Source organism: Dermacentor andersoni, chromosome 3 (genome assembly GCF_023375885.2).
Source record: "Dermacentor andersoni chromosome 3, qqDerAnde1_hic_scaffold, whole genome shotgun sequence".
In the NCBI taxonomy this organism is placed as follows: domain Eukaryota; kingdom Metazoa; phylum Arthropoda; class Arachnida; order Ixodida; family Ixodidae; genus Dermacentor; species Dermacentor andersoni.
The window spans coordinates 50,234,701-50,247,423 of NC_092816.1; the positions used below are offsets into that span (position 1 = coordinate 50,234,701).

The following is a 12,723-nucleotide window of genomic DNA, read 5'->3' on the forward strand; positions in this document are numbered from 1 at the left end:
TATTGAAATTTCTTCATCTGAGGAAATCAAAAGCAATGGAAAGGGTCCTAGGGAAGATGTCTCAAAAGTTGGAAACGCATCACTTCTCTCAATTTAACGACGTCTTTGCACATCGCACAGGCACTTCGGCAACACCCTCGACACGCCGCGAGAGCGACCGACACCAAAGCAGCGGCGAGAAAAATTCGACGCTGTACCATTTGCCGGCACGGCACCTTCTTGTCACCCGCGCTGGGTGCGTTCCATTCGTGATCGAGGGGCGCTCGGAAACATGTAAGCAGGGCTGACAAGCGACAGCCGGACATAGCAGTGCTATACAGTAGAACACCGTTGATAAGATTTTCAAGGGGCAGCGGGAAAAAAAAAAGAAACGTAACAGCTGGGAAAATGTAACAGTGAGGTAGGCTGCAAATGGCCACAGCAACGTCAAAAATGGCTCTCAGTTTTTGTCAGTACAGTTATTAGACATCTCGGTGCTCTCGCTGTAACCGGTGATAGGGCGTGTAAAATGAACGGGGGAAGCTCCACTTAAAGGCCGCAAATTGGGTCAAAAGTTGTATTTTCAGTTTTGTCAATTTGCTGTTTGTGAGACCCTTCATTTCCATAAGGTTTTACAAGATTTCCCAATAAATATGCTTTGAAACGTTTTTTCTTGATTTCTCAAAACAATTTTGACGCACTTGCAATTTTGGAGATCAAATAACTTATGTTCTATATGAGCTATCGTAATAGCTCTTCCTTTTATTTTTACCTACAAGATAAATGCATGGAGTGTACGCAGAGCCCAATTTTAGTGTAATATTTTTTAAGGCATTCTTTTTTACAAATCATGTTTCACATGTTACAGTGGCATTTCTTTCAGGCAAAATTGATAAATTGGCCTAGGACATTGATTTATACCTTAGCACATGCCTCAGACATGCTAGATAGATTCTGTAACCTAACCACTATATTCGTTAGGTTTTTCTTTTTTTTTCTTTTTTTTCTTTTTTTTTTTTTTTTTTTTTTTTTTTTTTTTTGCGGATGCTCATTTTCCTTCTAAGGAAAGAACTCATTTTCTGTGGTATATCAGGAACTGTTGGCCCTATAACAAAAATAATTACATCTTTGTAATCGGCACATCAAAACAAATAAGGTGCGAAAATTGCGTTAAGATCAACCCATAAATAATAAAAGCTGTCTTTCAAGTGAAGCCTACCACTTTAAGGGACAAGTAAGATTTTCTGCGACAGTGGCCCCTTTGCACTTCTCATATGCTTCACAGCATAACACAACTTTATTGCGGCGAAGCTGACCGAAGAGAATCGGCAATTAAGCGATGCATATTGCCGGTCCCGGAATAAATGTGGCCCTGCATTTGGAGGATTTGGCCCAGTGTGCTTGGTTCCCGGTAGGTTTTAACAGATGTGCACTTCTTGGGGTGCTTCACCGACTGCTCTTTTGCATGTTTTCTCCCAAAACGTTCGTGCAGCGCCTGGCTTGTGCAACATATCGGTTGCTTGTTGCAACATTAAAGATATCCTTGTCTTCGAAGCAAAGTTTGCAAGCAAATGTTTTTCTGCACTGCTAAATTTGTGACTGCAGCGGGGAAACGCAGCGTAATACAGGGAACATTACAGAATGGCACCTTATCGAATGGGAACATAGTACATGGGAGTCAATGGAATGTAGGGCAGGACCGCGAAAACAGGACGTTGCAGCTGGAAAATGCAACAGCAAGGAACATATTAATGGGGTTTCACTGTACTTGGTCAACATTGCCGAGTTGTCGTCATGGCAGGAGTTTAGCAGAAGCGTAGTAGAAAAGTGCATGCGGCGCACATTTTCACAAACGATTTGTGTGTTAGTACATTGTGAAAAAGCTTTATGCCGTCGTCTGTACTAGCTAGGAGAGGAAAAATCCCTCCGTGGAGGACTCGGTGGCTGGGGTGTTCAGCTGCTGAGCACAATCTCGAGGGTTTCAGTTCCCGCAACCACAGTGGTCGCACTTCAGCGGAGGCAGAATGTGAAACTGCTCGTCATTACCATGCTTTCGATGCTTTTTAAAGAACCCAAGATGGTCATAATTAATCTTCAGCCCTTCCCTAGACATCTCACATATATTCTGATTCATTAGGACATTAAAAATACAGTGAAACCTCGTTAAACCGTAGTCGGCCGGAGCTCGGAAATAGTACGTACTAAACAGTAGTACTGTTTAACCGAAATAGCATGAGATCGCCCACTTACCTGTAGAAAACGGAACTCAGAGAGAGTGCGATGAAAGGGGGAAAAACATGCAGTATTTATTCACTTCGCGCGACATAAGTGTTATTTTCGTTTGATGCCGCGGCGGCCTAGCACAACGACAGCAGCCTCAAACTTACTCAAGCTGCGTGCCAGCTTCTCAGCCGCCCCCCTCCTCTCGGCAAACACTCGCACGGCAGATTCCTCGTTGGCGTTACGTATTCTCCGTGCACGCGCGCGCGCACTAGTGCTGCATAAGTTCCGGGGCGCCTTTTTCATTGCCGGGTGCCGGAGTACGGAAAACTTTTCGTTTGGAATAGTTACGTTATCGCGCCCTTGTTCTCGTTGCGACGATTGCATTCACGAGGCTGAGGTAACACGCAGCTTCTGCCACTGTCCGGCCTGAATCGCCCGTGCTGTCGCTTTCCGTGTCGTCCTCAGCACTGTCGCTAGTCGACACTTCGGCAACAACAGAGGCAACGATAGCGAAAAGTCGAACCTCGTAGCCAACATCTCTTCGCAGTCGCAGCAGCGCTGCTGAGCAACTTCGCATTCCAAATGCCCCACACTGTAGTCAACAGCAGATCCATGTTGCGGGCCAGCGCAGACTTCTTCGTGTCACATTCGATAGTACGGACAATGTCTAATTTTTCTTCTATGCTGATCACCCAGCGTCTTTTTTTTTATCCGAGCTTCGGCATGACGGCAGTCCTCGCTTGCACGACGCCATAACGCTCTCTCGCTTTCTGGCACGGCGTCGAAATGATGTTGATGTTGATGCGGCTTCACGTGCAAACGCACAGGGCGCCTGAAGGCCGTTGTACCGATCTCTGAGGCTTGTTGTTGTGCCGGACCGCCCGGTGGAGACGACGCCCGCCGTGTTTGTGCGACGAAAAGTGGAAACGCTACGTTTTAACCGATGCGTACGCAATAAGCTGGTACGGTTTATGCGGATACAAAATCCATTATGTTCAATGGCCGCTGAGTCGGGGAATTGACTTTACTACTTTTAAACTGAAACTACTGTTTAAGCGGGTACGGTTTAACGAGGTTTTACTGTATAATTGAAACATACTTCTGGAACAGCTGACCAGACAATGCCTTGTGATTTGTGTGAGGCAAAGCACTTGGCCTGCATGGACGTAACGCAGCGAGTGTTACTTGTTACCGAAAATCTCTCAAGTGAGGCGCTGATGGCAACTACCTTCCGTTTTCACGATTCTGTGAATTATGAACAGCGCAGTAGTGACATGATCTCTGTCCTATTTGTGTGCTCATCAGGAACTGCCATCCAGCCACATGTGTGCCAAGGGTTTGTGTGCCACATTTTTGCCGGCTAATGACTGTTGTGCTTCTGTCTCAACCAGTGGCCTTGGAAATTAGATATCTTGGCACACTATAAGTGCTGAAGCCCTTATGTTTGCGCTTTAGGGGCGATGTTTTTGTTCAGGTCTTTCTAGCGCTGTGCTGTTCAGGTAATGGGAATGTCTGTCATTAGTACTTGCATGTATTTACTGAAATGGAAATTAGGCACTTATTCACACTGCAACCAGCAAGGCCTTGATGCAGGCAAAATAGTGTGCACTAGGAATCGAAAGACATGCTCTATATGAAGAAGCTTGTGGCTCCAAGTTTGACTTGGCTAAATCACTTTGGCGAGTATTTGCATTGACATCTGCTCCTTGATATGAGACCATCTGTAACATGGGTTTCTGAAGGTAATTTCCTTGTGACGATGGCTGCCACCTGCATTCATTCTGTGCACATTTTTTTCCTTGCACTTGTGCAGGTGACACAGGAACTGTGACTGCCATAGCACAGAGCCGCATCCGTGATGGTGAACTTCACAGCAACAATGGCTCATACTCGGCGCGCAAAAGCAAGCGGTCACGCAACCATGTGGATCCTACCGTGATGGCTGAACAGATGACAGGCCACCGCGGCAGCGACTCCATTGACACGCTGCTGGCTTACATCTACTCGGATGACAAGAGTGGAGCACCGAACAGCTCAAACAACGGAGGCAACAGTCTGAGCACGGAGAGCCGCAAGGGCAAGAACGTGCGCAAAGGTGCTGCCTCGTCTTCGTCAAACTCCAGCGGCGCCAAGAACTCCCTTTCGAGTCCGCCACCGGGCCAGGCTGATGAAAAGGAGGTGGTGCATGAGGGCTTGTCAGAGGACGTCATCAACAACAACTTCGACTCCTCACATCGACGAGCAGTCTTTGAGGATGCTCCGCTTTGCGGCGGTGGAAGTGGCGGCAGCCCAAACGAGAAGGAGCGCTCCTTCTCGCCTAGCTTCTACTCAGACTACGGCACTGAGACTGAGCTCACTGGGAGCTACAGGGTGGACCTGTCATCCTACTCGGATGTCGACCAGATCCAGGAGTCGGAGTTCAGGCTAGTCACAAAGAAGCAGCGGCGGAGAGCTCAGCTCAAGAAGGCAGCGACCACAGTGTACGAGGGCTTCCACAGGCCTCTCGGCGGAGGAGGGGGCAGTGCAACAGGATTTGGCAGTTCACACGGAACCGCCATTACTTCTGCAACTGGCAATGGACCAGTTGAGGACTCAACAGTGCGGAGACCTGGTGTGCACTCTCTGGAGAGCCTGTCGCAGCCACAACCGCAGCAGCTGCAGCAACAACGCAATAGCGTCGGTGCACCAAGCATCCGGCAAGAGCCCCCCGCCACGGTGGTGGGGGGCGGCCGCCAGCACAACTACACGGGCTCGGCGCCGCCTTCCGAGCCGTCTTCTCCAGAGAACTCTGACCTGGACAGTGTCCACTCGCTGCCAGTGAGCAGTGGCAGTGGCGTGGCTGCTACCACGGTCTTGCAGACGTCGTACGCTGACATTGCACGCATGTCTTGCCGGCAGGGCCGCGGCGGAACTAGTAGTAACGGTGGTGGTGGTGGGGGTGGTGGTGGTGGTGCCGCTGCAGCAAATTCGTCACCAGGGGCTGAGAACCCAGCAGCTGTAGTAGTGCCTTCACAACAAACGGCAGTTCGGCCAACTAGTCAAGGAACGGAGACTCTGGCGGCGGCTACGAGCGCGGTGGCGCCCACGGCAGGTGGCCTGGCCACGATGACTGCGGGCATTGGCGGTGCACGCGAGAACGTTTCGTCGTCCTCCGCAGAGCATTATCAGAGTGGCGAGGGTGACAGGTCGAGCAGCCCTGCGGTTGTGCTCCTGGATGACATTGGCGGCACGCCACCCACGACACTTGGCGAGATAACTTTCGGTTTTGATGTGAACGAGCAGCTAGTGCAAATGAGTCTGAACAGTCAGTTCCAATGTGTGCCTTCAGGGGGAACTCTTGGGGAAAGGGGAGAGCCTGCAGCCACAGCTGCTGCTGCTACTGCTGTCGTGGCTCCTCCTCGCTTTGACGGGCGGCCGGAAGAGCTGGGCAGGTTCAACCACAGGGACGTGGTGGACTTCCTGGACTGGGGTGAGCACTTCTATGGCCTTATGTGTTGGTTACGCTTGCATTTACACTTACTGTGGTGACTTACTACTGTAGAACCTTGGTGATACGATCACGCCTGATAGGAATTTTGGAATGATGTAAATTTCCGAAAGTCCCAGTCCATTAGCTTACTTGTTAAAGTTGGGAACAGATTTTGGTGCCACAGCAGATGATAGGAACAATCGAGCCGTGGCACCCTATCTGGCGGAGCAGATAAGGAATGCTTGGTGCACCGGTAGTGCGAGACACTGGCTGTTGTTAGGCTAGCTGAACAGGCATGCCGATGCGCCAGTTGCATTGCTATTGCAAGGGCAGCCTACATCACTCTGCCTTGACTTCATCAGCACGCATTTTCTTTGCCCCCCCCTTCAAAAGGAAAAAGAGAAAAGAAAACAATTTTGTTCTGTGCAGCATCATGCAATTTTTTGGCCGTTTTCAAACACTTTGCAACTTTATGCTGCAACGCATGCCAGTTTTCACACTCGGGCCATCAGCATAATCGGCAACACTCTCTTCCATATGTAGCCTTATCTCTATTCCCTGCCTGTATAGGCGCCTTGTGACAACTCCAAACTGTTCTGCCTTATCACCTGTCAGATCACACCATACAGAGTAGCTTCACTGCCTCAAAGAAAACAGACCCCCTTATCTTGCACAAATCATGTCTTTGTCACCATCGGTTACCAGCTAGGACACAGCTACAAAAACTCTAGATAACCAGGCAGATCTTGAAATTTCGGTCACAGAACACTTAAAACAAGTGTGCCAGTGATTCAAATTTGCATTAGCCAATAGGAGTGCTTGCTGCCCACTGCGTGACTGCCATAACAAATTGCAGCATTAGTTTTCTCTTCCTGCGCTTGCTCTTGCTACTTTTATTTCGGCATGGAGAAATACAGCGGTGCTATGGCAATCTGAATATATGGTCTCTCGTGTTTACGGCAATATCAAGATGTCAGTGCTGTGTCTATGGAAAGCCATGCTTATGCAATAGGCAGGGTGTCTACCAACCGGGAAAACCGGGAATTCTCAGGGAATTTGAATAGTCTGGAAATACTCAGGGAAAACTCGGGGAACTTGTGCTTCTATCAGGGAAAATTAGCTGTGTTTCTATTGAAAGGGAACGAAAGTCGTGTTGATGCTGGCCTTAGTAACAGAGGAATCTCCACGAATTGTGATTGACGCTGTGTCATCAGCACGGTGTATTGCCAGAGTAGTTAAAACCGATTTTCCAGATGCCCGATTTTTCGGACATGCCCGATAATTCGCACGGCTTTGCGGCACCACCACATACTCCATATAGTCAATGTATATTGCCCTGACTGCAGGTCTGAAATGGCATTAATCAAAGCCACCGCCGCCATATTGATTATCTCGCTGCCTCGAACTGGCATTCTGCTGCTTCTACGTTCGCTATTAAGCTTCTTGCCGTGCAGTGCCAGGTTTTTCATTGAAAGAATTGCCACTGTGAGCAATGGCACTGACTCTACCTTTGTAATCCTCGCGATTGGCTTCCAAGCTCACAGAGCACGGCACGTCGCATAATGCCAGTTCCCGAAAGTTAGCTTCGCCTCAGTACAGCAGTGTTAGGCGGTGAAGCATAACAAGTGTGGGAAGGGGCAATTGTCACCGGACAAGGTATGTATTCCTTAATTATATGCGCGTGCACCCCCGTCACCTGTCGCAGTACGAGCACCGATATCACTAATAAGTGTACTGGCAGGCCTTAAGAGCTTTTTTGGACGTGCCTGTGGCAATTTCAGCCCTTAAAGGGATACAGAATAAAAATCGAAGAATATAGAGAAAGCCTCACAATTGCATTCCTAAGACACGATTGCTATAGTATATAGTCATTATTCTTGTTACTTTTGAGCGGATGGCTTTATTTTTGACTCTCTATGAGCGGCCACCGCGTCACTCGCAAAGCGCTCCCGACAACAAGCCGGCGGATCTGACGTCACACCTACCCCCAGCAGCCGCGGAGCGAGCTGGCCGGCTGCGCAGTTTTGTTTTCCTCGCGCTGCGCAGTGCAAAATGCAAAGTTCTAGTGAGAGCGATAGCATGAGCGGAACTTATGACTCCGACTTGGATGAGCGGCCTACTGAACGACCACGAACGATAAAGGCGTATGCCTACGATCCGTCCGCGTCGTCAAGCGAAATTGACGACGACCCGCCGCAGCAGTCCCCCTCCGCGGTGCCGAGAGAGCCTGGACCAGCAAAGTGGTGTTTACACTGTGCATTCCATGTACACGCGTTCGCCTCGAGAGATCAGGGGCGGCATCATAGGTGGAAACCAGATATTAACGCGGTTCCGGCGGCTCGGATCGCAAGCTCGCACCTGTCATGAATGAGTTAGCTAGACCAGAGGCGCACGCCTCATTGACAGTTTTGCATGCGTGGCGGTGCGCCCAGCGTGATTCACTCACGCAAACGCTTTGCCATGTTTGGCTTCAACAGAGCGAGGACGCTTATGCCTCAGGCTATGCAATGTCAGGCGACGTAAGGAATTTACTCTGCGTTCCGCGCAAAGCGGCTTGCTCCGCCCGCTTGGATGGATAGCTGCTAGCGCGTAAAACATGAAAGCCACCAATGCACAATACAGGTGTCGCGAGTACACACTGTACAAAAAAAAAAAAAGAATGACGTAGAAACCGTTGAAGATATTGACGCGTGTAGACCTCCCTGTACCTACGCCCTCGGAGCAGGTGTGGCCGGCGGCGTGAGCAGAACAGTCGGCTGCCGACTCTCGCACGGCAGGTGCTTGATGCGCACAAGTAGCTGTTTTGAGAATAGATGCGATGAAGCAACGGGTGAGGATTGAAGCCAGGCATGTGCAGTGACTGAAATGCGCCTCTGTAAGCAGGAAACGTCTTTTTACTGACGGAGTGAACGAGTACATGCGCGGCGGTTTCAGCATCACATTGTTTTATCGCAGCCGAGCTCTCCTTCCCTTGATGCACACGAGATGGCGCCACCAGTCTCATGTCAGCGAATTTTTTTCAGTCAGCCGTCGCTTCAGACTATCTTCAGACGATGCGGATTTCGATTCATTCTGGCAGAATTGGCCAAACATCTGGCTCAGAATGTCGTACGAACGACAAATTACGGTCAAACGGCACCTGTGCGCAAAACTACAGCGTCAACGAGTACGCGAGAAAAAGACTACCGCTGCCTGCCGTTTTCACATGCGCACAGCAGACCCACGGCATTTTGCGACGTTGACACGGCTGCTTCACACATCAAACCACAAATCCACGAGATGAAAGACGAAGTTTTCGAACAGCTCACACGAGGAAGTGGTACGAATAGGACGGTCGAACAAAGAAAGCGCGTTGCTGCAAACGTCAACTCGCCCATTCGTGCGCTCAGTGTGGACGATCGCTCGCAATGGGCCTCGAGGTGGGTAAGCGTGACGTGATATCCGGTTTTGCCAGAGCTTTCGGTGGAGGCCGGTAGGTGCTGTGATTTGAGAAATATTCACTAAAATAATTACTTCTCGCTCACTTCTCCTCAGAAAGAGTGTTGTTTTGGTCGCTCTCGGTGCAACAGCTATCACTGGAGACAGAAATCTCGGCGACACATTTTTTTCGGACTGCGCAATTTTTCGGATGTTTTTGCGGCCCCTAGGTGGTCCTAAAAATCGGACTTTGACTGTACAACTGACCGGTAGGATGCTTCAAGTGATCCATGGGATGAAAGCGTGGCAGGAGGAGGAGGATGAGAATAGAAAGGTCTGACACACTGAGGAATTGACGGAAAAGGAAGCGTGCTGCCGCCTCTGTGAAGGAGCTTGAGCTCAAAAAAAGAAGTGTTGGCTGACGCCGAGATGCAGGTGTCCCTCATCCAAACCAAAATAAACTCTTTAAAGCAGTGAAACCCAACACTGAGATGTTGTGTACGGGCTGAGAATGTCAGGACAGTTGAGGTTGACTTCTCGGCTGCCGAGAGCGAATCTTAGTTGTGACAAAATTCAGGCCTCATACCGATGAGCTTGCTATCAATTGATACAAATAGCTCATATTCAAAAATATTTACTTATGTATGCATCTCCTTTTCATTCGTATTTGAAAATGTTCGACTCATTTTGGAATGGGTTTTACCATTTTTCATTTTATGAACACCTTCCTTCTGTTTTCTTTTTAAATCAAATAGATATTACTACTTACTATTCAAACAGGATTAAGTCATTTTTTTGTTCCAACATACTTTCTAGAAAGTGACAGCATCGGGCAACAGGGTGTCAGCCTGTCTTGACATAAAACAAAGTTCTGGCTCATTCAGGGAATTTTGCAAAGGTGTTCAGGGAAAGCCTGGAAAACTCGGGAAATTTGGAAATGTCAACTTGGTAGACACCTTGAATAGGCTGTGCGATAGTGCCTCCCGAAACATGGTTTTTTTTTTCTTCCAATTTAAGACAACGCACTAGAAAGGCACAATTTTCTCAAACTCTGCAACATATTCCTTCCTAATATTAGCCATGAGATAAATGTGATAGGTGTGGGATAAAGGTATCTCAATAGCCATGTGATAAATGTAAAACATGAAGAAATCAAATTTTGAGCAATCTTGAGGGGAAATGTTGCCCTGTCTCCCCTTAATTTCCCTTTATTTTTTTTTTAATTTTTGGATGGTGCAAGTGTTTGAGCCATCATGAGAGATTCTCATCGAGAGTCTAATGTATAGTCATGACGGGTCAAGAATGCAGTGGCAAGTGCCTCTCGAAGGAAGCATATGCCTACATGTTCTAGTTGATCGCTTCCTTCGTAGTTTCCTTCCCTGTCCTCTGTATCTGTCCCCGCCTTCCTGGGACACTGCCACAAAACCCATTGCTCTGCTGGTAGAAGCATGTTGTGCATCAAGTTTGAACAATGGATCCATGAAGGGATCTGTTCATTCAGCCTCTCCTGGTGAACCTTGACAACGGTGCACACCCACCCATAAAGGATGGGTATTGGCGAGGAGGTACATTGAAAAGGGGATTAAAAGGATTTCACTTACCTTGTACACAAATGACCTGTTTGTGCATTGGTAAGGTGTCTCCTTAGTCTCCAGACTGATTTTGGCTGCACATGAGTGCGGTGGGCTAATCGTTGCTGAACTGCCAGCGCTCCTCCTTTTCCTGTTGGCAATTCCTAGAGGAAACTGTTCCTTCAAGCTCCCAGAAGTAAATGGAAGGCGTGTCGACCTTCTTTTGGAGTCTCCTGCATTCTGAATTCCTGAATGCGTTGAATGTACATCATATCAGTTGAAAACGCCTATATTCAGCCCGCCAAGGATGATTTTTAGGCAATAACCATAGCTCGCAATGTCTGATTACGGTACTTACCTGATCCTGATGCTTGCCTTTGTTACTTTATTCCAAGAAAGTTAGGCCTAAAATTCCCTGTGTGGTGCAATTGGGCACGAAACCAAAACCGCCCTTACAAGTCATATGCTTCACCACTTAACATGGATGTACTGCAGCGGAGCTGAATTTTTTTAAAAAGATGGATGACAAAGCTAAGTCAAGGAAAGTCTTTGTGCAACAACTTTTCTGGCTAAAACATTTGGTCATGTTAGGTTTCTACTTTGTTGAAGAGCTTTATTGTCATTCCTACATTAGTTTTCTACTTTGGTAACATAGAAAGTGGGTGCGCATTTAATTTGGGAACATTTTGGAATAGGGCAACTACTGCCAAATAAATCGGCAATCTGTTTTGGCATTTTTTCTGCATCGTGTTAAATTCGACCCACCAGATAATTCGTTCAACTTCGTTGGTCCCGTCAGGGTCCGCAGAAGTCGACTGTAGGCGTTTTGTACTTGAGGCATTCACGACACATGTTAAAGATAAGTTAGGCTGGAACATACACAACATGCACAACCCTTCATTATATAGGTTGTTGCTTTGTAGAGACATTGAACTCTAGCTGACCGATATTTCAAGTGTCTGTTTTGTTATTGTTTTCATGTGCGTTTGGAGTTGATTATTGGACTTGCCGTACTGCTACTATGCACTTCACAGAAGCAATGGGCGACTGTGACCGATATTTTGGATGCCATGCGGTATCCCTTTCACATTTTGGACGTGATCTGCTGCATATAATATCTGAGGGGCTGCTGTGTACAAAATTGCTGTGAATCATGCGGTGGATTAAAATTTTTAAGCCTCTAATTTAGATCGGAGCTTTAAGCTTTTGTCCCATGCTTCCATTTGCAAGGCAATATTAGGCCCACTAACTACCATAGCAACTGCAAGGATGATGTTGGCTCATGTTGAATTCCGACAAAGTGTAGCACAGGTTACGCCTATTGGACTGGGTGCTGTGGCTGTGAGCATAGTTTACTTGAAAAAACTACTTGTGGGAACTCTGGGACATCGGTGAAGCAATCGTGCATCTCCTGTGGAAATTATGGCTAGTACGTGAATTAGTCTAACCTTTGGGCTTGTGGCTTCAGTCTGGCATTATTATGCTTTGTTTATAAATTTCTGATCAAAGTTAACACAGCAAGGCAATAAGTTTCCATGCACATGCTGAATCATTGCGTATTTTTGCATTCATAATGCAATAATTTTGTTGAAAATTATCAATTTGCAACGTCGCAAAGCTGCTCGAAGCCAGAAGGTAAAAAGTTAAAATATCCGTGTGCTGCCCACCCTTCATATGTCATTCCATTACACTGAACTTCCGTTAATTCAACCCTGATGGTACCAACCAAACTGTTATCCAGTGGGTCAAATTAAACACTATGAAAAAAAAAATGCCAGAACTCCATATTGAATCATTTGGAAGTACTTGCCGCTTTCTATGTGTTGAAAGTTGAAAACTAACGTAGAAATGACATTCCAGCACCTAAACAAAGTAAAACTGTAACATGCACCTGATTTCTTTTGCAAGAAAGATGGGCAAAAGCTTAACATGTGTTGTCCAGTGCTGGTCGGTTTTCTAAAGTCAGTTTTGCCGCATTACAGCCATCTTATGCGCTAAAGCACACAAACACCGCGAACATGGTTTTGGTTTCGTGTTCAGTTGCATTGTACTGACCATTTTTGT

General features: G+C 47.5%; 1 protein-coding gene across 2 annotated transcripts in view; it reads left to right on the forward strand.

Moving 5' to 3' along the window:
- Positions 1 to 12,723, forward strand: part of LOC126548406 (uncharacterized) — a 51,329-nt gene that overhangs the window by 31,292 nt on the left and 7,314 nt on the right. Inside the window, exons 5-6 of one of the 2 annotated variants that reach the window (XM_050196548.2) lie at positions 121 to 273; positions 4,016 to 5,671. In XM_050196548.2, coding sequence (XP_050052505.1) covers positions 121 to 273; positions 4,016 to 5,671 — 1,809 coding nt within the window. The remainder of the gene's footprint in view (positions 1 to 120; positions 274 to 4,015; positions 5,672 to 12,723) is intronic. The other variant, XM_050196562.2, reaches the window with a different exon arrangement.